At 44.7% G+C, this 23,380-nt stretch overlaps 1 protein-coding gene across 1 annotated transcript in view; it reads left to right on the forward strand.

Moving 5' to 3' along the window:
* The window catches only part of IL2RA (interleukin 2 receptor subunit alpha), a 54,785-nt gene that overhangs the window by 28,685 nt on the left and 2,720 nt on the right, over positions 1-23,380 (forward strand). Inside the window, exons 2-7 of the mRNA XM_077758420.1 lie at positions 10,566-10,757; positions 13,216-13,326; positions 15,356-15,571; positions 17,232-17,312; positions 17,646-17,717; positions 19,438-19,504. Of these exons, the coding sequence (XP_077614546.1) occupies positions 10,566-10,757; positions 13,216-13,326; positions 15,356-15,571; positions 17,232-17,312; positions 17,646-17,717; positions 19,438-19,504 (739 nt within the window). The remainder of the gene's footprint in view (positions 1-10,565; positions 10,758-13,215; positions 13,327-15,355; positions 15,572-17,231; positions 17,313-17,645; positions 17,718-19,437; positions 19,505-23,380) is intronic.

The following is a 23,380-nucleotide window of genomic DNA, read 5'->3' on the forward strand; positions in this document are numbered from 1 at the left end:
GCCCACTGCTGTGGGATGCCCGTCCCAGGAGCCCCATTTTCCAAGCTCGGAGCATCTACCCCCATCCCCCAGCACCACGTTAGTAATGTGAAATGTGTCCTCCTCTCCACAGAAAGCAGCCACTTTACTGTCATTTAGAGAAAATGACATCTAAATCCAGAATTGTACCCATACCGAAAAAATTCCAGAGAGGAAAATATTTCCCTCCCTGCCTTCTAAAGAAAGTTCTGTATTTGCCTCCTCAGCTCCCAGCCCCATCTGTGGTGTGAGCCAGGAGAATGGGTAGACGTGAGGGCACAGAACAATTTCTGTTAGAAAGTCAGAGCCCCCAGGCGGAAGCAAGAAATGGATCTGGAAAGAGGTGCAAGAGTTGAAATAGAGAAATGCTCCTGCTGGTCGAATTCCAAAAAAGAATATTCAGAATTTTTAAGGTGTAAAACTGGGGAATGAACGGGGCTGCTCGGCTTTGAGGGAAGAAATTTTGGAAGTGATAGTCTAGGGGGAAAGTATTTAAAGACATTTTGCTGGGCCATATGAAGTGGAATTCTCCTTCCTTACTCCTGTGCAAAACTTCAGAACAAAGTGTTTTTTATTCATTTTTTGTTAGATATTATACTGCCTTTTTTTTTTTTTTTAATGGGAAGGCTAAAAATACCACAGATTTACTCCAGCTACCATATAAAGAAGGAACCTTTCAGGAGTACATTTCCCCACACTCTTCTTCCTCCCACTTTCTTCAGATGATATTTGGAAGAGCCTTGGCAAAACTTTCCAGAGGAAAGGATCCTAGCCAGGCTCCTTACTCGTTCTTGGCTACAGTTCAGAGAAGTTTCAGTGTTTCTAAATTCCCGGAAAGATGCTTTTATGAAAATGAAGTCTGTGGGAGAAAGAGGTTGTGGAACTCCCCGTGTCCCCACATGACAGATGTCCTCAGATATTCAGGCTACTTTGTGATGACTCTGGGAATTTCCACGGTCTGATTTAGAAGAACATATTGTCACACAATTAAACTGTTTTCAGGGACACAAAGTGGCTTCAAAGGCAATTTGTGTGCCTTAAAAAATTTAAGTGTTTAGAAACGTTCTTGGGTTGTGATTGAGTCGTTAGATTCCAAATGCATCTAAGGTCAGTCCTTGATTATTTGTGCTTATGAATAATTACAAGAGTTGCTAAGCATATTTCTTAACTGATTTTCTTGAGGCAAAATTAAAGCGAAATGCACAATTTTTTAAAAATATTTTTATTTATTTCTAGGAGAGAGAGAGAGCATGAGCAGGGGAGGGTCAGAGAGAGAGGGAGTCACAGACTCTGAAAGAGGCTCCAAGCTCTGGGCGGGCAGTCAGCACAGAGCCCGACGCGGGGCTCGAACCCACGAACCGCGAGATCATGACCTAAGCGAAAGTCGGACGCTTAACCGACTAAGCCACCCAGGCGCCCCGAAATGCACAATTTTTAAGTGTACAATTTGATGAGTTTTTAAATATGTACACCCATACAATCAACACTCGTATCCTCTGCCTGTCTTCTTCCAGCCAACCCCACACACCACAGGCACACGTTACTCTGATTTCTTTCCATACGCTAGTTCTGTCTTTTCTCGAACTTTGTACAAATGGAACCCAACAGTATGTACTATTTTGTGTTTGTCTTCTTTTGTTCAACACGGTATTTTGGAGATTATTGAAAGCCTCTATAAATATTTCGTAGAAGTCTTGCAAACATACATTTTCATTCCTCTCAGATAAATAGGAGTGGAATGGCTGGATCACGGGGCAGGTAGGTATATAGGTAACTCCACTAACAACAACAACAACAGCAAAACCATCAGCTTTCTAAGGAGTGGTATCATTCTACGCTCCCTCCAGTAATGTGAGAGAGTTCCAGTGGCTCTACCTTCCCTCCAACTTCTGCTGTCCTCAGTCTTGTCTATACGGCCCGTTCTAATGGAATACTTCGAGGTGGTTTCCAATTTGCGTTTTCCTGCTGCCTAACGATGTTGAGTATACTTATGGATAATCACCTGTCTTCTTTGGAGAATGACTGTTCCAGTCTTTGCCCATCTTTTATTGGGTCGTTTGCCTTTTGGTGTTGATTCGTAGTTCGTATAATGTGGACACACGTCTCTTTGTCAGATGTATGTCCTGCAAGCATTTGCTTGTATCACTTATTTTTTTTTAATTTTCTTAATGTCTTGGGGATAAGAAGAAGTTTTTAATTTATTTTTCTTTTATGGCTGATGCACGTGGGGTCTTCTCTAGGAAATCTTGGCCTATCCCTAACTTGCAAAGCTATTTGCCTTCATTTTCTCTTGGAGGCTTCAGAGTTTTGATTTTTCTATGTATGCCTATCATGGATAAATAGAGGGTGTGAATCTCTTATGTTTAGATGCATATTAAAATTAATTTTTATTTGTAGAGTAAGGTTCTTTTTTTCCCCCATAAATTTATCCATTTGTTCCAGAGCATTTGTTGAGAAGATTTTCCTGCCCTCATTGAACTACCATGGCATGTGGCATGTCTGTAACACAATCAGCTGAATGTATGTGTGTGAGTCTATTTCTGGACTTTCTATTCTATCCCATTACTCTACTTGTCTACCCTTTTTAAAATATTTTTTAATGTTTATTTTTGAGAGAGACAGACAGGCACACACACACACACACACAGAGAGAGAGAGAGAACAAGCAGGGAAGTGCAGAGAGAGAGGGAGAGACAGAATCCCAAATAGGCTCCAGCCTGCGAGCTGTCAGCACAGAGCCCAACGAAGGGCTCCAACTCACAAGCATGAGATCATGACCTGAGCTGAAGTCGGACGCTTAGCCAGATGCTTAGCCGACTAAGCCACCCAGGTGCCCCAAATGCTTATCTATCCGTTTACCAATATGCACTGTCTTGGTTACTGCAACTTGTAGAAAATCTTGGCATCCGATGATGTGAATTCTCCAAATGTGTACGTTCTTTTTAAGATTGTCATAGAGATTCCAGGTCTGTTGTACTTCCAAAGAGGTTTAGAATCAACTTGCCAAATTTCTACCAAAAAGCATGCTGGATTTTTTTTCAGTTGTTATTGCATTGAATTTATTGATAAATTTAAGGTAAAATGACATCTTTTTTAAAAAATAAATCTTCCAATCCATAAACATTGTACATTTCTCCATTTACATAGTTCCTTATGACAGCAATGTTTCAGAGCTTCAAGGTCAAAAGTCTTATAAGTTGTTGGTAAATTTATGTATGAGTGTATCATGGGTTTTGATACCATCATAAATGAAATTGTTTTTAAATTTTGTAATTTTCTAATTGGTTGCTTCTGGCATACAGAACTAACCACAGGTGGTTTTTGTATATTGAGACTGCTAAATTTACTAAGTTCTTGTACCAAGTAAGTACAAGATTTCTTAGTACTTTTAGGTAAGCAATCAAGTCATGTGTGAATGCCAGTTCTTATTTTGAAGAAACTTCTTATGCATACTTTGCATAAATCTCTTGATATATTTTAATTTCAACCTATCATTGTCTTTGTATCTAAAGTACGTTCTCTTGTAGATGGCAGAGAGTGGGATCCTGCTGTTTTATCCAGTCTGAAAGTCTCGGTCTTTTAATTTTATGTGTTTGGTGTATGTTTCATATAATTACTCGTGTGGTTTGGCTTTAAGTCTACTCACTTGCTGCCTGTCTCTCAGGTGTTCCTTTTGGTTTTATATTCCTCTATTCTCCCTTTTCTCACTTAATTTTGGCTAACAAAATAAGTATTTTAATACTCTATGCCCTGTATTGCCATTTTAGCTATGCTCATTGTATTATTTGGCAGTTTCTCTAAGCCTTCCAATATGCATCCTTCATTTATCACGATCTCCTTAGACTTAATATCGTATCATTCCACATTCTAAGAACTTTATGATAGAAACATTCCACTTTTCTATCCCAACCTTTATACGGTAGTTGTTACACATTTTACTTTTATCTCTATAATAAAACTCACCATCCATGATTTTTTTTTAATTTTAAATAGTTTTCTTTCAAAGAAATTAAAAGATGATCCTTCCACTTACCTACATATTTACCAGCACCCTTCATTATTTCCTGTAGATCTGTATTTCTAACTGGAATAATATCCACATGGCCTGAAACTTCCTTCAGCATTATCTTTTCTAACACGGGTGTCCTGGTAACAAATTCTCTAAGCTTTCATTTATCTGAAAATATATTAATTTCATCCTCATTTTTGAAAGATATGTTTTCTAGGTAGAATTCCAGGCTGACAGGTTTTTTTTGCTTTTTACAACCTTGAACATGTTCTACCATCCTTTTCTGACTCGCATTGTTTCTGATGAAAAGTCAGTTATTACTCACTACTGTTCCCCCTGTGTGTAATGTGTCCTTTTTCTCTGGCTACTTTTAAGATTTTCTCATTATCTTTGGTTTTCAGCAGTGTGGCTATGATGTATCTAGGTGTGGTTTTCTTTATATTTATGCCGCTTGGAGTTTACTGCTTACATTTCTACTGAATCTTAGAGATGTAAGTCAATGTTTGTTCATCAAATTTCAGATATTTTTTTTAAATTTTTTTTAATGTTTTTTTTTAATTTATTTCCAGGAGAGAGAGAGAGAGACAACGTGAGCAGGGGAGGGTCAGAGAGAGAGGGAGTCACAGACTGAAACAGGCTCCAGGCTCTGAGCTGGCAGTCAGCACAGAGCCCGACGCGGGGCTCGAACCCACGAACGGCGAGATCATGACCTAAGCGAAAGTCGGACGCTTAACCGACTAAGCCACCCAGGCGCCCCTAAATTTCAGATATTTTTTGGCCATTATTTCTTCAAGTAATTTTTCAGCTCTGTTCTTGTTCTCCAATTGCTTTTGGGACTTCAGCTAAATATGATAGACTGGGGTGTTTGGGTGGCTCAGTTGGTTAAGCATCCCACTCTTAATTTCTGCTCAGGTCATGATCTCACAGTTCATGAGTTTAAGCCCTGCATCAGGCTCTGTGCTGACAGTGCAGAGCCTACTTGGGATTCTCTGTCTCCCTCTCTCTCTGCCCCTCTCCTGCTTGCTCTCTCTCTGTCTGTAAAAATAAAAAAAAAATATGATAGACCATCTGATATTACCCCCACAGGTCACTAAAGGTCTATTCAAATTTTTGTTTGAAAATTTTTTCTCTGTGCTCATCAGTTTGGATGAATTCTATTGATTTGTCTTCAAGGTGTGGCTAAGCTCATTTCAGATACTGTAATTTTTAGTTCTATAATTTTTATTTGGTTCTTTTTTATAGTTTTCATTTATCTTCTGAGATATCTTACTGAGTCACTCATTATGACCGTGTTTCCTTAGAATTAGTAGTTGGCAATTTTTTTCTTAAAATGCCAGAGAATGAATATTTTCAGCTAGCAGGCCATGTAGTCTCCGTTGCAACCACTCAACTCTGTCATTATAGTAAAAAGCAGCCACAGATAAAATGTAAATAAGTGGCTGTGGCTTTGTTCTCCTAAAACTTTCTTTATAAAAATAAATGGCAATCAATTGTCTGCTAATTCCCAATTCTGGGTCATTTTAGAGTCTGTTTCAATTTACTCCTTTCTCAAAAGTTTTCTTTAAAAGTTTATTTATTTGAGAGAGATCAAGGGAGAGAGCAGGGGAGAGAGTGGGGGAGGGGGTAGAGAGAGGGAGAGAGAGAATCCCAAGCAGGCTCCACAGTGTCATTGTAGAACCTGACATGGGGCTTGATCTCATGAACCACGAGATCATGACCTAAGCCAAAATCAAGAGTTGGATGCTTAGCAGACTGAGCCACCCAGATGTCCCATCAATTGACTCCTTTTGCTTTAAATGGGTCACATTTTCCTATCTCTTCACATGTCCAGAATTTTTAAAAACTTGCTGGATGTTATGAATTATACATTTTAAAAGGTCTGGAGTATGTTGTCTTCCTTTAAGAGGCATTGAATTTTGTTCTTAATGGGCATTAAATGGCTGGTGCACCCTCCTGTCTGTTGGCCTTGGCTTTAATCTTTATAAGAGGAGGGTTCTATCTGGGGGAGTAATTCCAGACAGGCCAGCGACCTAGAACTCTCGATTTCTTTTCCTCCTTAGATCAGGGAGACCAGGGCTCTGCTTGGGTCCCACTTGGGTGCTATCTGGCAGGAAAGTGGCCGTGAAGGAATTAATGGCAAAGGAATTAAGGTCTCACTTCATGTTTCCCTCTTCTGGAACAATGTGGTTGCCTATAACTAAATGCCTGAATACACTTTTTTGAACATTTTGTCTGGTTTTAAAGTTGTTTTCAGCAGGAGGGTAAGTTTTGGTACCAAAATTTTGTCATGGCTGGAAGCAGAAGTCCTCATGGCTTCCCCCCTGCCTTCGATTATTTACCTAGCTCTGGGAATGTCCATTGCTTATTCATTGTTCTTTTTTCATTGAATTTATAGTTTAAAATAGTTTTAGATTCACAACAAAATCAAACAAGAGGTACAGAGATTCTTCAGATACACCTGACCTCATTCATGCACGGCCTCCCGCATTATCATAGTATCAACATCTCCCACCAGGTGGTACATTTGTTTCCGTTGATGAACCCACACTGACACATTGTTACTGCCCAGAGTCCATAGTTTATATTAGGCTCCACTCTTGGTGTTGTATATTCTTTGGGTTTCGACAAATGCATAAGGACATGTATCCGCCAATACAGTATCACACAGATTATTTTCACTGCCTCAAGAATCCTCTTTACCGTGCCTGTTCATCTCTCCCCCTTCCTAAATCCTGGCAACCATGGATCATTTCACTGTCTCCATAGGTTTATCTTTTCCAGAGTGTCATTGGAATTATACAGTGGGCAGCATTTTTTTATGTTGCTTCTTTCACTCAGTTACACGCATTTTAGTTTCCCCCATGTCTTTTCATGGCTTGAAAGCTCACTTCTTTTTAGCATTGAATAATATTTTATTGTCTGGATGGACCACAGTTTATTTATACATTCACCTACCAAAGGACAGCTAAGGACAGCTTCCAAGTGTTGGCAATTATGAATAAAGCCGCTAAAAACATCTGTGTGCAGGTTTTTGTGTAGACATAACTTTTCAACTTCTTTGGGGAAATACCAAAACGTGTAATTGCTAGATTGTACGGTAAGAGTGTGCTTAGTTTTGTAAGAAGTTGAACAACTCTCTTCCAAAGTGGACGTGCCATTTTACATTCCTGCCAGTAGCGTACGAGGGTTCCTCTTGCCTCACGTCCTCACCAGCCTTTGGTGCTCTGGGTTCGGGGCATTCCAAAGCTGGGAAGCGGCATCTCATTGTTGTTTTAATTTGCATTTCCCTGATAACATATGATGTGGGGTATCTTTTCACATGAGCATTTGCCATCCATATATCTTCTTTGGTGAGATAGCTATTAAGGTCTTCGGCGCTCTAAAAAAAAACCAGGTTGTTCATTTTCTCATTGTCAAAATTAAAGAACTTCTTTGTATATTTTAGATAACAGTCTTTTAGCAGATACATATTTTGCAATTTTTTTCTCCCAGTCTCTGACTTCTTTTCACTGCCTCGACAGTGTCCTTTGAGGGTATACATTTTTTACTTTAACGAAGTGCAGCTTCTCAGTTCTTTCTTCCATGGGTGGTGCCTTTGGTGGTACATCTAAGAGTGATCATGAGGGGCGCCTGGGTGGCTCAGTTGGTTGTGTCCGACTTCGGCTCAGGTCATGATCTCGTGGTTCGTGGGTTCGAGCCCCGCATCAGGCTCTGTGCTGACTGCTAGCTCAGAGCCTGGAGCCTGTTTCAGATTCTGTGTCTCCTTCTCTCTCTGACCCTCTCCTGCTCACACTGTCTCTCTCTCTCTCAGAAATAACTAAAACACTAAAACATTAAAAAAAAAAAGTCATCACGAAACCCAACATCATCTAGACTTTCTTCTCTATTATCTTCTAAGAGTTTTATAGTTTCCTGCTTTACATTTAGGTCTGTGATTCATTTTGAGTTAATTTTTGTGAAAGAGATAAGGTCAGCGTCTAGATCCATTTCTTTGCACATGGATGTCCCGCTGTTCCGCTAGCGCTGATTGACAAGAGTACCCCTGTTCCATGGTATTGCTTCTGCTCTTCTGCCAAAGACCACGTGACTATATTCACGTGGGTCTGTTTCTGGACTCTATTCTGTTACATTGGTCTGTTTATTTATTCTTTCACCAACGCCACGTTGTTTTGATTACTGTAGCTTGACAGTAAATCTTGAAGTCAGGTAGTTTCAGGCCTTCATTTTTGTTCTTCTCCTTCAATATCGTGTTGGCTATTCTGGGTTTTTTTGTTTGTTTGTTTGTTTGTTTGCCACTCCATATAAACTTTAGAATCATTTAGAATCAGAATTGATGTCCACAAAATAAGTTGCCAGGGGGGTAAGGGGTGTTTTGGGAATGTGTCAAATCTACGCATCATGTTGGGAATAAGAGACATATTGACAATATTGAATTTTCCTAACCGTGAACATGAAATACCTCTCCATTTATTGAGTTCTTTGATTATCTTCATCAGAGTTTTCCAGTTTTCCTCATAGTGATCCTGTAGCTGTTTTATTATATTTATCCCGAAGAACTTTATTGTGGGGGTGCTAATATAAATGATATTGTATTATTAAGATCAGTTTCTATTTGTCCCTTGCTGGTATATAACAAAGCAATTGACTTTTGTATATTAGCTTTGTATCCTGTAACCCTGCTAAAATTGCTTATTAGTACCATAAGGGTTTTTTGTCTGTTCTTTCAGATCATCTATGTAGACAGACAGTCAAGTCATCTCCAAAAAAAAAAAAAAAGTTTTAATCCTTCCTGATCTATCTACCTTTTATTTCCTTTCTTTTTTAATTGCATTGGCTAGGATTTCCAGTACCATGTTGAAAAGTGGCGATGAGAGAGAACATCCTTGCCTTGTTCTTTCGTTGGTTTTTCAGATTATTACATGTATCTTGTTTTAGCAATAGACGTACTTTCTGACACTTAAAACATAGGTTGCTATTGATGTATGACAAGTAGCAGCAAATGGTACTGAGGATACAGGCTGTAGAGAGAGATGGGGGTTAAGGCAAACTGCAGCCCAGCCTCTATCTGACAGAGCTAAAAAAGGAAGGAAGAAAAACTGGTATCTATGCTACGTCTGTTATGTGCGGAGTGCTCTGCTAGTTACTGTTTATGTTATTTCATGCAATCTTTAAAACAAAACAGTAAAATGATGGTGGTTATTATACCCAGTTTACAGAAAAGGTGGCCAATAAAAACAATGAAGCTATGTAGCTAGTAAGCTGGTAGAGCTAGGATCTAGAAACCCACTTTTCTGCCCGTTCCACCATGCTACCTTTCTTGCCTTATTATCGATTAGGATCACTAGTATCTATTGAGTGCATATGTTATGTGCTCCTTACAGTCGCTGGCCCTCCAAGCCATTCAAATTGCTTCCATTTAGTCCCTCCTAGGTCAGAGGTGAGGCACGCTGTTCAGCTCTCCCCACCTTCTGTTATTCAGATCAGGGGCATCCTGAGTCTTAGATGAGGGTGGCCTTCAATGTGGTAAGATGCTGGGCAAAGTGGAAAGACACAGAGAAGCTTCACTCCAACTGAGCGATTAATTAGTAGCCGGTAGAGTGTCCTCTGCCAGCAACGAGTGCAGCAACTGCCTGGATTTTGTGTCTGGACTGGAGGAAGGAGAGGCTGTGCTTTCTCACCTTCTGTTTCCTGTCATCCTTCCTTTCCACTCTCCTTATCCAGCCTGTGCCTTTTTTTCCCTAAAAACCAAATCTCTTGAAACAGAACTTGTTGCAAGATATGCAATAGAACCATTTTCCTGATTCAAGCAGCGCTTTCCCCCCCTTAATACTTGGGCATTTGGCCCCTATTTCAAGTGTCCTTGGTGGGAAGCCAGTGCCCGTTTCTGAGGGGCTGAGACAGGGTCCAGTCTCTGTGGTATGAGAAGGGATCTAGTAACCTCACTGATGGGCAAATGGGTAAAAAATACACATTCCCACTTGCCAGACTTTGGGTCCAGCACTTTATATATATATTTCTTGAAGGAAGGGAAGAAGGAAGGAAGGAAGGAAGGAAGGAAGGAAGGAAGGAAGGAAGGAAGGAAGGAAGGAAGGGCACAAAACCATTAATTATAGAAATTCTGACAATCCTTATTTCCTGAAAATTGTTTCTCACAGATACATGTTGTGCCTCAATAAAAGTTACATGGCTTCCCCTCCTTCCTTTCCTCTTACAATTTATCGTCTCCTCTCTTTCTCTATTTGCCCAGCACAAGGCATATTCAGATTAAAACTCCATTCATTTCTATTCATGTATCTTGAAATATATTGTAATTTGGAGAGGAACTTGGCAACGGTACATTTTGAGCCGTCTCTGATACAAAAGTTTCTATGGGCCGATGGCAACAGTCTTAGTTTGTTTCTAGGAAACTGGGGGCCACCCATAAATCCTTGACTAAACAAAGTGCAGGGATGTGTGATGAAATCGCTACCTGGCTGAAGGATGTGAGTACGTGACCAGAAATTCCTGAACTCCTAATGTGCTTCTTTTTTCTTTGCAGAATTGTGCGATGACAACCCTCCAGATATCAAACATGCCACTTTCAGAGCCCTCGCATACAAGACGGGCACCATGTTAAACTGTGAATGCAAGAGGGGCTTTCGCCGGATAAGCAACGGGTCAGCCTTTGTGCTGTGCGCAGGGAACTCGAGCCACTCTGCCTGGGAAAACAAGTGCCAGTGCATAAGTACCTGTAAGTGTCCCCTTTTGCGGCACCACGGGAAACAGAAGGACTGTGGCCCAGAGGGGGACAGAGCTCCAGCTTTTGTCTACTCAGCCCTACAGACACAAGCGGGCACCCCCAACTAGCCAGCAACTCGTTTCAGTGGTTCCTGGAAAACAATTCACTGAAATAAAAAATATTTAAGTAGAGCCTCCCAGTTCCAAGGACTGATCTAGGCACTCGGGGGCCCCAGCACTCAAAGACCTTACATTTTGCAGGGAGAGAGGGAACAGACGTTATACTAATAATCGCTGAACAATTCGAAAATAAATGTAGTTGGCCACACTGTAAATGCACTTAATGCCACTGAGCTGTACATTAAAAATGATGAATATGGTAAGTCTTGTGCTATGTATAACTTACCGCAATTTTTAAAATTTTTTTTAAAGTTCATTTATTTATTTTGAGAGACCGAGCATGCAAGTGGGGGAGGGGCAGAGAGAGAGAGAGAGAGAGAATCCCAGGCAGGCTCCACACGTGAGCACGGAGTCTGATGCGGGGCTCGAACTCATGGACTGTGAGATCATGACCTGAGCTGAAGTCAGGTGCTTAACTGATTGAGCCACCATCGTGTGCCTTGTCACAATTTAAAAAAATAAATAAAAATTATAAAAAAGAAGAGTCAGAATGAGCCTATATTAAAAAAATAAGAGCAATAATAACAATTCCAGCAGGCCAAATCTACCTGCACGGCTGCCTTTACTCGTCCGTGTTTCCCCCTGCAAAGCTCACCCTCGTGCGGCACCCCTGCAGCCACGTGGCCGCGGGAGCCCTAACTAGTCCCTCTCCTCTTCAGTGCCCATCTCCGCAGCCCTAAGGAAGAGGCTCTGGGGAGAAAAGCAGAGGCGGTGGGCGAGGCAGTTCCTCCCCAGATGACAGTAAAAAGGGAAGAGGAGTCCAAGCCTCTGAACTCGAGAGTCTTGTCTATTACCCACATTTTCACTGGCCACCGTGGGGTCTTCCGGGCATGTCTTCTGAGCCCAAATATATGCTCAGGCAGAAGGTATCACCAGTCCAGGCCCTTCCCAGCCCAGCGTCAGGAACTGGTGTTCGGAAGCACAAAGCACGGGGAATAGTCCCCCCAGACACCTCACTGCCCCCAAAAGGCTGCTGCCCCTTGTTCAGTCTCACAAGCCCCCGCCGGGCTGGGGGAACGGGATTAACAACCCCACAGGCCGGTCAGGCTGGTGCGTGGGGAGCCCCCAAATCCGCACTAGGAAAGCGGAGAGGAGGAGGAAGTTGTTCTCTTCAGGTTTCTTTACCTCTGGACTTCAAAACCTGGCCTGAGTGCCCTGTGGCCCTCAACGGCGGCCGTGACTTGACCAAGCTGCGAACTAAGGGTCCTAAACCTCATCGTTGCTGGTGAGGGTGAGCAGAGAAGGCAGGGCCGCTCGCTCAGGGATGGTAGCCGGTCACCTCCCCGGAGTGGAATTTGGAGGGAATGACCCCCAAGGGGCTTTCTAAGCCTAAATTGCTCTAATACCATAGTTTTGCTACTGAACATTTGTTCTCAATTGAATCCTGAAAGCTCTCACGAGGCCAATTTCTCTATGCGATCTTTTATCCACTAAGTGATAACAGAACATGGTAAAAACAGGTGGGTCTGTTTGTCCTTTAAATTTTTTTAAGTTTATTTATTTATTTTGAAAGAGAGTGGAGAGAGAGAGAGAGAGAGAGAGAGAGAACCCCAAGCAGGCTCCACACCCAGAGTGGAGCACAGCTTGGGGCTTGATCTTACAACGCTGGGATCATGACCTGAACTGATATAAAAAGTCAGACATTTAGCCAACAGAGCCATCCAGGCGCCCCCTCATCCATTTATTTCTTACCCCTGGGGATGGTGTTCGTGAGCCACAGCGGGTTGAGTTTCAGCCACACCGCACATGGACTGCACAGTCTGGAGATCACTGCTGTGCTGTTCCCAGCACACCCTCCGCGGACCTTCAGCTAGAATCCTGACCCCCACCCCTCACGGCAGTGCCCACAGTCACCTCCTTTGCCTAAGTCTTCACAATGGAGACAAATGTGGTAGGAGGCTTCTCCCCTCCTTGCGCTAAGATTGCATCCCTTTAAGTTTTAAATGAGCTCCTTTAGGGAGACAAGGGAGTCAGCCCACAAGGTTGGCAGATGGATGGCAGAATAGACTCTCCTCTGGGGAGTCACACAAAAACCAGAAAATCTTCCAGTGCTTTCAGAAACACATTGTAGGGCACTGGCATCACACAGGGGATACTGACAGGCCAATGCCGAGAGCACCCCAAGGGCAGGCCGGGGTGTGGCTCCTCTCTGTAACCCCTGCACCCCAATACTGCCTGACATGTTGCAGGCAGTGGAAAGGCACACTTTTTTGACTAAATGAATACACAAAGAGTGTTTTCTATTTTAAGCATTTGTGAAATGATTTGCTTCATTCTACCCATTCTCATAGCCCCAAGGACCACAGATAGACAAGTTACTCCTAAACCTGAAGAACAGAAGGGAAAAAACCCCACAGAGTTGCAGAGCCAAATGCAGCCCATGGACCAAGTTAACCTTCCAGGTAAGAAGTGAATCTGAGCGGCTCCTAGCAGCCAACTCTTCTCTTCTCGTGTGTCCCCCAAAGGAGGGAAGTCTGTCCCACCACCGTCTTCTTTGAGGATATCAGGCAAACAAGCACTGTTGTGTAGTGGTCATGTTTGCAGGCTGTAGTGCTGCTCAGCATTCAAGCCAACGTGGGCTCTGGGCTTCCTCCTGGTTTGGGGGCTGGCTGAATAGAATTCAGCTCAATTCAGTTCAGTTCAATTCAATTCAATTCAATTCAATTCAACTGAACTCAGTTCAAAAAGCCTGTGTGGGAACTGTGCCCAACGCTGCCAGCAGAAGACGCCAACGTGAATAGACAACCGTCCCTGCCCTCAAGGAAATGCTCTGTGTTTCCCCCTTAAGTACAAGACAATGAACCCTACTGGTGAGTTCTGAAGCCACAGACACCGCCTAGATAATGGTCCGGGGGCAGTGGCGGGGGGCGAGGGGGAGGGATGAGTGGTTGCCATGACTAACTACCCAGTTGCTCCCACAACTCTAAAATGAATCGTGTTGCACTCCCGTCTTTGTGTCAGGAAGAAATAGAGCCCGTTAGGAAAACCTGAGCTTGTGGAGGACCCACTGACCTTACAAGATCCTATTGCCTTGTGCTAATTGTATAACTTACAAAAAACCTTATTATCGTGTATGCAATTTCATTTGAACCTCATACCTCAAAACCCACTGAGTCAAGGAGCAGGACTATTATTTCGATTGACTGAAGAAACTGAGATATGAAGAGGGCAAAATACTCGGCTAAACCCACATAATGTTGTACATCCAACGTGGTGCTAAATGGCATTTCAGAACACATTTAATTGTTTTTCTCTCTTTTTCCCATCTTCCTCTGAGCAGTTATTGAAAACTTTCTCAGGAGGGCAGTGTCTGTTTTTCTTATTCAAGACATAACCATTGGTTCTGGCCAAGGGCCCTTTCACACATCGTCTTAATGGGGATGTTTTTACTTGAAAGAAGCAAATATAATTTAAACAGGTTTGGATCATTATGGATTTTATTGGCTGTAAAAGAAATGTCATTCTGAGACTAAAACACAAGTTTGGTCATGATTTGCAAGGTACTACACTAGAGCAGATCACTCAGGACGGGACCCTTCGGCTCCCCCCGAGAATTCCCTCTGCGGCACTTTAAAGGTCATCTTGGGAAATTGGATTATGGAAGGTCTGGAAGATCAGAGCATATGTGTAGCTTCACATGTCTAGGGAGAGAGAGCACGTGTGTCTCCATATATCCAGATTTGGGGTGGGGGTGGGAATCCTGAGAGTAAATCAGAGCAGGACATGATCACTGGGGTTGAAAAACAGTCACACTTGAGTTTTAGTTGGGGGAGCAGAAGGTTAGAGGGCATGGGGAATTTTCAGAGGCCTTGGTAGGGCTCACATAGGGCAAGCTTTATGCATGGCTTGATCAGAGATCAGGTTCTGTTTCCCTGAGATTCCCTCAGCCCTTCCTTCCTTCTGGCTTTGGCTTTATCTCCAGACCTTCAGCCTTGGCCCCAAAATGATCCCAAGCCACAACCCAAGGATATGTGTCCTCACTTGGCAGTGAGATTCAGGGTGTCTTCTTCGCATTTCGTTGGCCCAAATGGGATTGAGTCTACCTTTATCCCTCAGCCAAGACTGCCCTTCCCACGCCAATCCACTTATGGAAACTCTTACCACCACCAGAAGTAAATACTCATTCCTCTGTGTTCCCACAGCAAGTGTCTGCTCCTCAACTATAATACTCAGCACATTCTGGCCTCATATGTCTTCCTCATTCAATCGATTGTCATTCTTGCAGTAGTGACTGGGTCTGCGTGCCTTCCCACACAGAGCCTGGTAAAGTTCCTGACACAGAGACATTCTCAATACGTATTGGTTGAATAAAAGAACGAATGAATGAACAAAATAATAAGAACGAAGGTCCAGTCTCTAGGAAGAGGCAACTTGGCTTCACTCACCGCGCTGTTGCCAACATGCCTTGAGAATTTCCATTCCCTCTTCCAGGTCACTGCAGCGAGCCCCCACCCTGGGAACATGAACACTCGAGGAGAATTTACCATTTTGTGGTGGGGCAGACAGTTCGCTACCAGTGCGCGCAGGGATTCAGGGCCGTGCGGAGGGGACCTGCTGAGAGCATCTGCAAAATCACCTGTGGGAGGACAAAGTGGACGCGGCCCCAGCTCAGGTGCATAAGCGAAAGGAAGGACAGCCGGTTTCCAGGTATGGTGGCACCTTTGTGGCTCCACCACCCCGTTTTTTCCATCAGGCTGATGGGGGTGGAATTCCTGACCAACCAGCCGTGTGACCTTGGGCAAGCTGCTTCGCCTCCTCGGGCCTCTGTTTTTGCTCATTCTAGAAAATAGACCAGATGAAGTAAGGTCTCTGTCACCTAAGGTTCCCTGTATGCTGAGCAGGAATAAATGGCCAAAGATGGAAGAGGAGGGAAGCCCTCTCCAGTGTCCCAAAGCATGCCAGATGCTACCTCACTGGTGATAATGCTGCCCCTTCATAGCTGATCCTGAAATTCAACTTCTTCTAAGCTACCAACTCTTCCTCCCGTTCAGAAGGCGGTTTCAGACCTGGACCTGCCACCCACGCATCTGACCTGAGTGTATGATGTAAACTCATTATTCGCACAGCAATCCACTGTCAGCCGGGCCCTTCTTTTGTAACCCCCACCTGCGCTTTGATAAAAAGTGCAAACGTGCCGGGAAGGGGCCTATTCAAACACACACGTGTGCATGCGTGCACGTGCACACACACGCTCTTTCACACATGCGTACAACCCACCTAGGCTGAGGTCTGCTATTTTCATTCTGAGAGCGCATTACTATTTTTACAACCAGAGCCGCTTACACGTAACCAGCCTTAAGTGTTACAGGTTTCTTAGCTCACCACCTGTCGGTTGGTAACCCTCCCGGGGAGTTTCCCTGGGTGAAATCTGAAACCGCCCCCATAAATGGAGTGCGGCAGGGAGAGACCCAAGAGAGAGGCAGTCCGCTGTTGGTAGGTGGCAGTTGTCACAAGCAAAGGAAACCTACACATGAGGCTTGTCCTGGGCAGCAGCGAGGGAGTGGATCGCCTCACTCACTGGTCAGATGTTACGAGTGTATGAAGACGCCTTCCCTGGGCTCAGTCACATGTACCACGCAGGTGGTTCAACACCACATCGCCTTCTCAAGGCTGTGCCCTTGGAGTAGCCTCTGGGAGCGGGAAGGGCAGGCGGAACCCATATCCCACACATGGCGGGGGTGGGGGGTAGGGGCGTCTGGGTGCCCGGGCCCAGCCCCCAGGTCAGTTGGCAGTCACATCTCTCTGATGATGTCCTTGAACACTGCCACTTCCCATACCCCGTGTCTTCCTCTTGGACTCATTGGGGATGCTGTGCTTTCTTCCTGCAGCGTGCCTCCACAGGGAGCCACACGCTGGCCAGGGTGTCTGTCGCTTCCGGTGTAAAAGGAAGACAAGGCGGGACAGTGTCCCGAGTAACCGGAACCACCCACAGGGAATGGGGACCCTGTCACAGAGAAGAGTTGTCCTGTGCATTTCCACTTCATTTGGTGTTTCAGGGGTACTTGTATGATGATGGCCAGTTTCCAAGCCACAGATGGAAACCAGGGCTCAGGAGAAAGCTTGGGGACACGGAGCTGCTAGAGCTTCTCGCAGCCAGGATCCTGGGCAAATTCCCTGTCACTGGCTGGGATGGCTTACCCCCTTGCTGGTGACTCTGATGGAGGGCTGCACGCGGTGGCTCCAGACAATGGGCCAAGAATGGAGATTCACACCTCGCTCCGGTTGTCTGGGGGTCAGCTGAGGGGGGCGGGGTGGGGTGTACGTGAGACCCCTGCCCTCTGCCTCCATCCCCTCCTCTCTCCTCCAGATGACGAAGAGCCTCAAGCCAGCACTGATGCTCCCCCTGGGAGTGACACTTCCTGTCCTTCAATGACAACAAGTACTACAGGTACATCTAGAATTTCTGGGAGGGTAAAAGCTTGACCCTGAAACTGTCATGCCCGAGAGGGGGAAGGCAGGCTGCCCAGAGCGGCCCCTCCAGTGGGCGGCTGAGGGATCGTGCACCCTGATCCCGCCCCTGAAATGTGTCAAACAAAGTGTCGGGATGAGGACAGAACAGGCGGAGGCTGGTATCTCGAGGCAGAAACGTGAAATGCTGGTCTTCCACAGCTCTTCTGTCAGCCTCCGGGGTTCCCACTCACTGAAAATCCTGACGCGCTCCAGCTCATGCCGTGTGATCACCAGCACAAACTGAGCATTTCCTCCTCTCTCTTCTGCACAGATTTCCAGAAACATACGGAAGTAGCTACAACCACGGAGTCCTTCGTATTCACTACCGAGTATCAGATAGCAGGTGGGTAGGGGCTGCTATTGACAAAATGTACCCCAAACAGAGACCATGGGATACGTTGGTTGATTGGTCTGGTGGGTTGGTTGGTTGGTTTAAAATGACCCCCTCCTTACCCTGTATAGTAGTTATACGAGTAAAAGACTAATCCAGATATTAACAACATCAACTCACAGTAATCAGTTAGAGTAAGCTGGGTGTGAAGTCCCAAACCAGCCCCCAGAAGTTCCTCTTGAATGGATCCTAAATGACAAAATACTCTGTGGCCTGTGGGTGGGACAGGGGGGAGGTGAGGGAGGTAAGGGGAAGAGATGCAGTATAAGCATGGAAAGAGACACACACACACACAAAGCTCCCATAAACAGTACAATTGTTTCCTGGTAGAAGAGAAAAACAGGCTTTGGGGGAGGAAAAAACACCCAAGCTCATAGAAACAGAGAGGGGACTGTGGCGAGGGTAGGGGTGACGGAAATGGAGAGACGTTGGTCAAGAAGCACAAACTTCCCGTTAGAAGATGAATGAGTTCTGGGGAACTAACGTACAGCATGGTGATTACCATGAACAATACTGTGTTGTATACTCGAAATTTGCTAAAAGGGTAAATCTTAAGTGTTCTCACCACAAAAAAGAAATGGTAATTATGAGGCCTGGTGGAGGTGGTAGTTGTTGCAACCATGATAATAATCTTGTAATATGGACTCACATCAGATCCATACTTTGTACACCTCATATGTAACAAGGTTACATGTCCATTATATACCAATAGAGTGTGGAGGAGAAAAAGAAAACTAGACCGTGTCAGGCACATCTAAGACAGATGGTTAGATGGGTAGGCAGGTAGATAGGTAGTAGGTAGGTAGATAGATAGGTGGTAGGTAAGTAGGTAGGTGGGTGGGTGCATAGATAGACAGACAGGTAGGTAGGTAGGTAGGTAGATAGACAGGTAGATAGATAGATAGATAGATAGATAGATAGATAGATAGATAGATAGATAGATAGATAGATAAGGTGAATGAAGGGATGGATGGATGGATGGATGGGTGGGTGGATGGATGGGTGGATGGGTGGATAGATGATAAGCAAGCAGGTAGAAAGGTAGGTAGGTAGACAGATAGGTAGGTAGGTAGATGGGTAGTTAGGTAGACAGGTAGTTAGGCAGGCAGGTAGGTAGGTAAATAAGTACATAGATAGGTAGGTAAGTAGATAGGTAAGTAGGAACATAGGTAGGTAAGTAGGTAGGTAGGTAGGTAGATAAGCAAGCAGGTAGGTAGGCAGGTAGACAGGTGGGCAGGTAAGTAGGTACATAGGTAGGTAAATAGATAGACAGCTCCAGTACCATAGGAAAGCAGCATTTGGGAAATATGAACACTTTCAAGAGATGCTTATGTGTTTATCATTTATCCTTGTATTTCGATGTTTCTTTTACCCATGGTAGCCCTCACTCATGGTCTCCTTAACTGAGACCTCTGAACCTTTCTGAAGAGAGTGCCTGTCCATTCACCCCACCCCCAGAAAGAGCCAGGCTCCTTGAGGCAAGGTGCCATGCCCTTTCCCAGCTCCCCACCGCTCCCGCCGGATCCCTGACCCCCCAGGATTCCACATCCGCAGGAGCTGCATTCTGACAGGAGAGGCTCTCCTCTTAGGGAAACCCTTGCTCATGGGGAGACCGTCAGCCTGCTCTGCCCCCTCACCCAGCACCGTGGCTGAATTGTTTCTCTGTTGACAGTGGCCGGCTGCATCCTCCTGCTGATCAGTGTCCTCCTTCTGAGCCTGCTCACCTGGCAGCGGAGATGGTGAGTCCCGTGCAGTCACGAAACCCCTGTCCCAGCTAGCAGGTGGGACGCACAGTGTGGGCAGCGCTCGTGGGCAGAGACCCCCCCCCCATTCTCCTACTAACCAGCAGCAGCTGGGGGAGGGGGCACTAGAGAGAGAACTGGCCAGTCCACATCCCTACACAGAGCCCATCAGCAAGAACGAAAGTGCAGGAAATGGGAAGGGAAATGGGAAAGCAAAGGGCGCTGGCGTGGGTTGAGCGCCTACTGTGTGCCAGGCTTCCTGCTTCTCCAATGAACGTTCCCATGATCCACCATCTCGGAACCTTCGAAATAGCTACAGGCCAAGCGATCAGGGAACACGAGCAGGGTTGCTGGGCAGAGGCCAGAACCACAACCTGAATCTAGAGCCTGACCCCTTTCTGCCCCATCCCTGGGACAGGAGACCGGTGGGCACATCCACCTGAGCTCTCCTGTCCCGGCTCCCCCTACGCCGAGGCAGACACTCGCGCCAGAGCCCCCTCCACCGGATGCGACCCACGTGTGCCTTAATTTTCAACTGTGGCTGCAGGTTAGAACACCCAGGAGAGATTTCGTGTTCAGATACCAGTGCTTGGTCTCCACCCAGAACCTCTAAGAGGGAGGCCCAGATATTAGTGCTTTTTGTGTTTTTTTTTTTCCATTTGAGATAAAATTCATCATCGTAACATCTTAAAGTGCACAATTCAGCGGGTTTTAGCAATGCTGTGTCTATGCCACCACTATCTCATTACATGTTAGAATATTTCCGTCACTCAAGGAGAAAGCTGTACCACACAATTCCCATTTCCCCCGTGCCCTGGAAACCACAAACCTACTTTCCAGCTCTGCAGATTTGCCTGAGCTACTGGCTCCATTTTAAAGCTCCTCAGATCCAATGAATACATATGCATCTAGTTTCTTTTAATGTTTATTACTTATTTTGAGAGAGGAGGAAAGAGCGCAAGCTGCAGAGGGGCCGAGGGGGAGGGAGAGAGAGAATCTCAGGCAGGCTCCACACTGTCAGTGCAGAGTCTGATGCAGGGCTCTATCCCACAACGCTGGGGTCATGACCTGAGCCAAAATCAAGATATGGATGCTTAATGGGCTGAGCCACCCCGGTGACCCTGCATCCAGTTTGAACAACTGTGTGCTGGGCCAGTGGTTCTCGAACTTGAGTGCACTTGTGAATCAGAATCTCCTGGAGGGCTTGTTAAAACATGGACTAGCNGAGGTGGAGCTGGAAAAGTGACATTTCTAAAATATTCCCAGGTAATATTGATGCTGCTCTTCCAGGCTCCCCGCTTGAGAACCATTGCACTAGACAGACAGTATCGAGGATCAAGAGAGCGAATTCATTTCACACACAAACTAAAGGGCCCGTCTCTCCCTCGCTTTAGACAGTGGAGTGTAGACCTACTCTGTAACTCACCCGACTACCCAGGGCATCCCTAAAGCATTCCCCCCTCCAGGGTGTAATGTAACCAACCTTGATATAAATTCCCCGGCAACAGCCTAAGAAGACACAGATTCACTCCCCAAAATGCAGAGTGCTCTTAGATCCTATAGTTAGCCCAGGCAGAGAAAGACCATCAGATTTCTTTTGCTGTTATGCTGGTCATCAGGCCCACAATGTACTCCTGATTTTCCTCGTGTGAATTAAAAGGTGCAAATTAAGCCAAGAATCCTCTATCCAGCAAGCCTGCCATTCAGAATAGAAGGAGAGATAAAAGTCTTTCCAAATAAACAAAAATTGAAAGAATTTGTCACCACTAAACCAGCCCTACAAGAAATCCTGAAGGGGGACTCTCTGAGGGAAATGTTGTAAGGAACGCAAGGTACCAGAGACATCACCACAAGCATGAATCCCACAAAGGACACGATGACTTTAAACCCATATTTTTCAATAATAACACTGAATGTAAATGGGCGGAATGCCCCAATCAAAAGACATAGGGTAGCAGAATGGACTTAAAAAAAACAAAATCCATCTACTTGCTGTCTACGAGAAACTCATTTTAGACGGGAGGACACCTTCAGATTGAAAGTAAGTGGTTGGAGAAATATGTATCATGCTACTGGAAGTCAAAAGAAAGCTGGAGTAGCCATATTCATATCAAACTGGACTTTAAAGTAAAGACAGTAAGAAGGGCATTATATAATAATTACAGGGTTTATCCATCAGGAAGAGCTAACAATTATAAATGTCTATGCACCGAATATGGGAGCACCTAAATAAATAAAACAATCACAAACAGAAACAATCTTATGGATAAGAATGTGCTAATAGCAGGGGACTTTAATACTCCACTTACAGCAATGGATAGATAAACCAGATAGAAAATCACTAAAGAAACAANCACCAGAAGCCTACTAGAACTGATCCATGAGTTCAGCAAAGTTGTAGGGTACAAAATCAACATACAGAAATCAGTTGCATTTTTATACACCAATAGTGAAGAACAGAAAGAGAAATCAAGAAATTGATCCCATTCACAATTGCACGTAGAAACATAAAATACCTAGGAATAAACCTAATCAAAGATGTAAGAGATCTGTATGATGAAAACTATAGAAAACTTATGAAGGAGATTGAAGAAGGCACAAAGAAATGGGAAAACATTCCGTGCTCATGAGTTGGAAGAATAAATATAGTTAAAATGTCATTACTACCCAAAGTAATCTACNCTGAATCTGAGACAGGAAACCATCAAAACCCTGGAAGAGAAAGCAGGAAAAAACCTCCTTGACCTCCACCGCAGCAACTTCTCACTTGACACATCCCCAAAAGCAAAAGAATCAAGAGCAATAATGAACTACTGGGACCTCATCAAGATAAAAGCTTCTGCACAGNATGCTGGCGAGGATGTGGAGACACGGGCACCCTCCTGCACTGTTGGTGGGAATGCAAACGGGTGCAGCCCCTCTGGAAAACAGTGTGGAAGCTCCTCATAAAGTTAACAACAGAACTCCCCTAGGACGCAGCAATAGCACTGCTAGGAATTGACCCAAGGGATACAGGGGTGCTGATGCACAGGGGCACATGTACCCCAATGCTCACAGCAGCACTCTCCACAAGAGCCAAAACATGGAAAGAGCCTAAGTGTCCATCAACAGACGAATGGATCAAGAAGATGTGGTTTATCTATACCATGGAATACTACATGGCAATGAGAAAGAATGAAATCTGGCCACGTGTAGCAACATGGATGGACCTTGAGGGTGTCATGCTGAGCGAAATAAGTCAGGCAGAGAAGGACAAATATCATATGTTTGCACGTATAGGTGGATTATGAGGAAGGTAACGGAGGACCGTGAGGGAGAAGAAGGGGAAAAATAGTTGGGGAGAGGGAGAGAGGCAAACCAAGAGAGACTCTGAATGCTGAGAACAAACTGAGGGGTGGGGGGGAGGGGAGGTGGGCATGGAGGAGGGCACTTGTGAGGATGAGCACTGGGTGTTATATGGAAACCAACCTGACAATAAACTATTTCAGAAAAATAAAATAAAAAATAAAAAGTGCAGATTACTGCGATACAGAGGGCAAGTCCCTGAGGGTTATGATATTGGGAGTTGGTCACGTACCTGGCCGTCTAGCAACTTCTCTATGGTATTAGCTGATTCCAAAGGCATTATTTTAGGATTATGTGGGATGAACATGTCAAGTAGCCAGTACATTGTAGGAACTCGACACGCATTAGATCCTCCCCTCCCTGTGCCGCCAAGACTTAATAACCTAACAAGGAACTTGAGGATTTACGACCTTGAGGGTTAAAAGCCTTCAGACACAAAGGGATGACGCTATTTGGGAATGGTAAAGGTTTGGAATTTATGTTGTAAAATAACAAACGGCCTGAATCTGTATGAATTCCCACAAGCTC

This window comes from Crocuta crocuta, unplaced genomic scaffold (genome assembly GCF_008692635.1).
Source record: "Crocuta crocuta isolate KB4526 unplaced genomic scaffold, BGI_CrCroc_1.0 scaffold32, whole genome shotgun sequence".
NCBI lineage: Eukaryota > Metazoa > Chordata > Mammalia > Carnivora > Hyaenidae > Crocuta > Crocuta crocuta.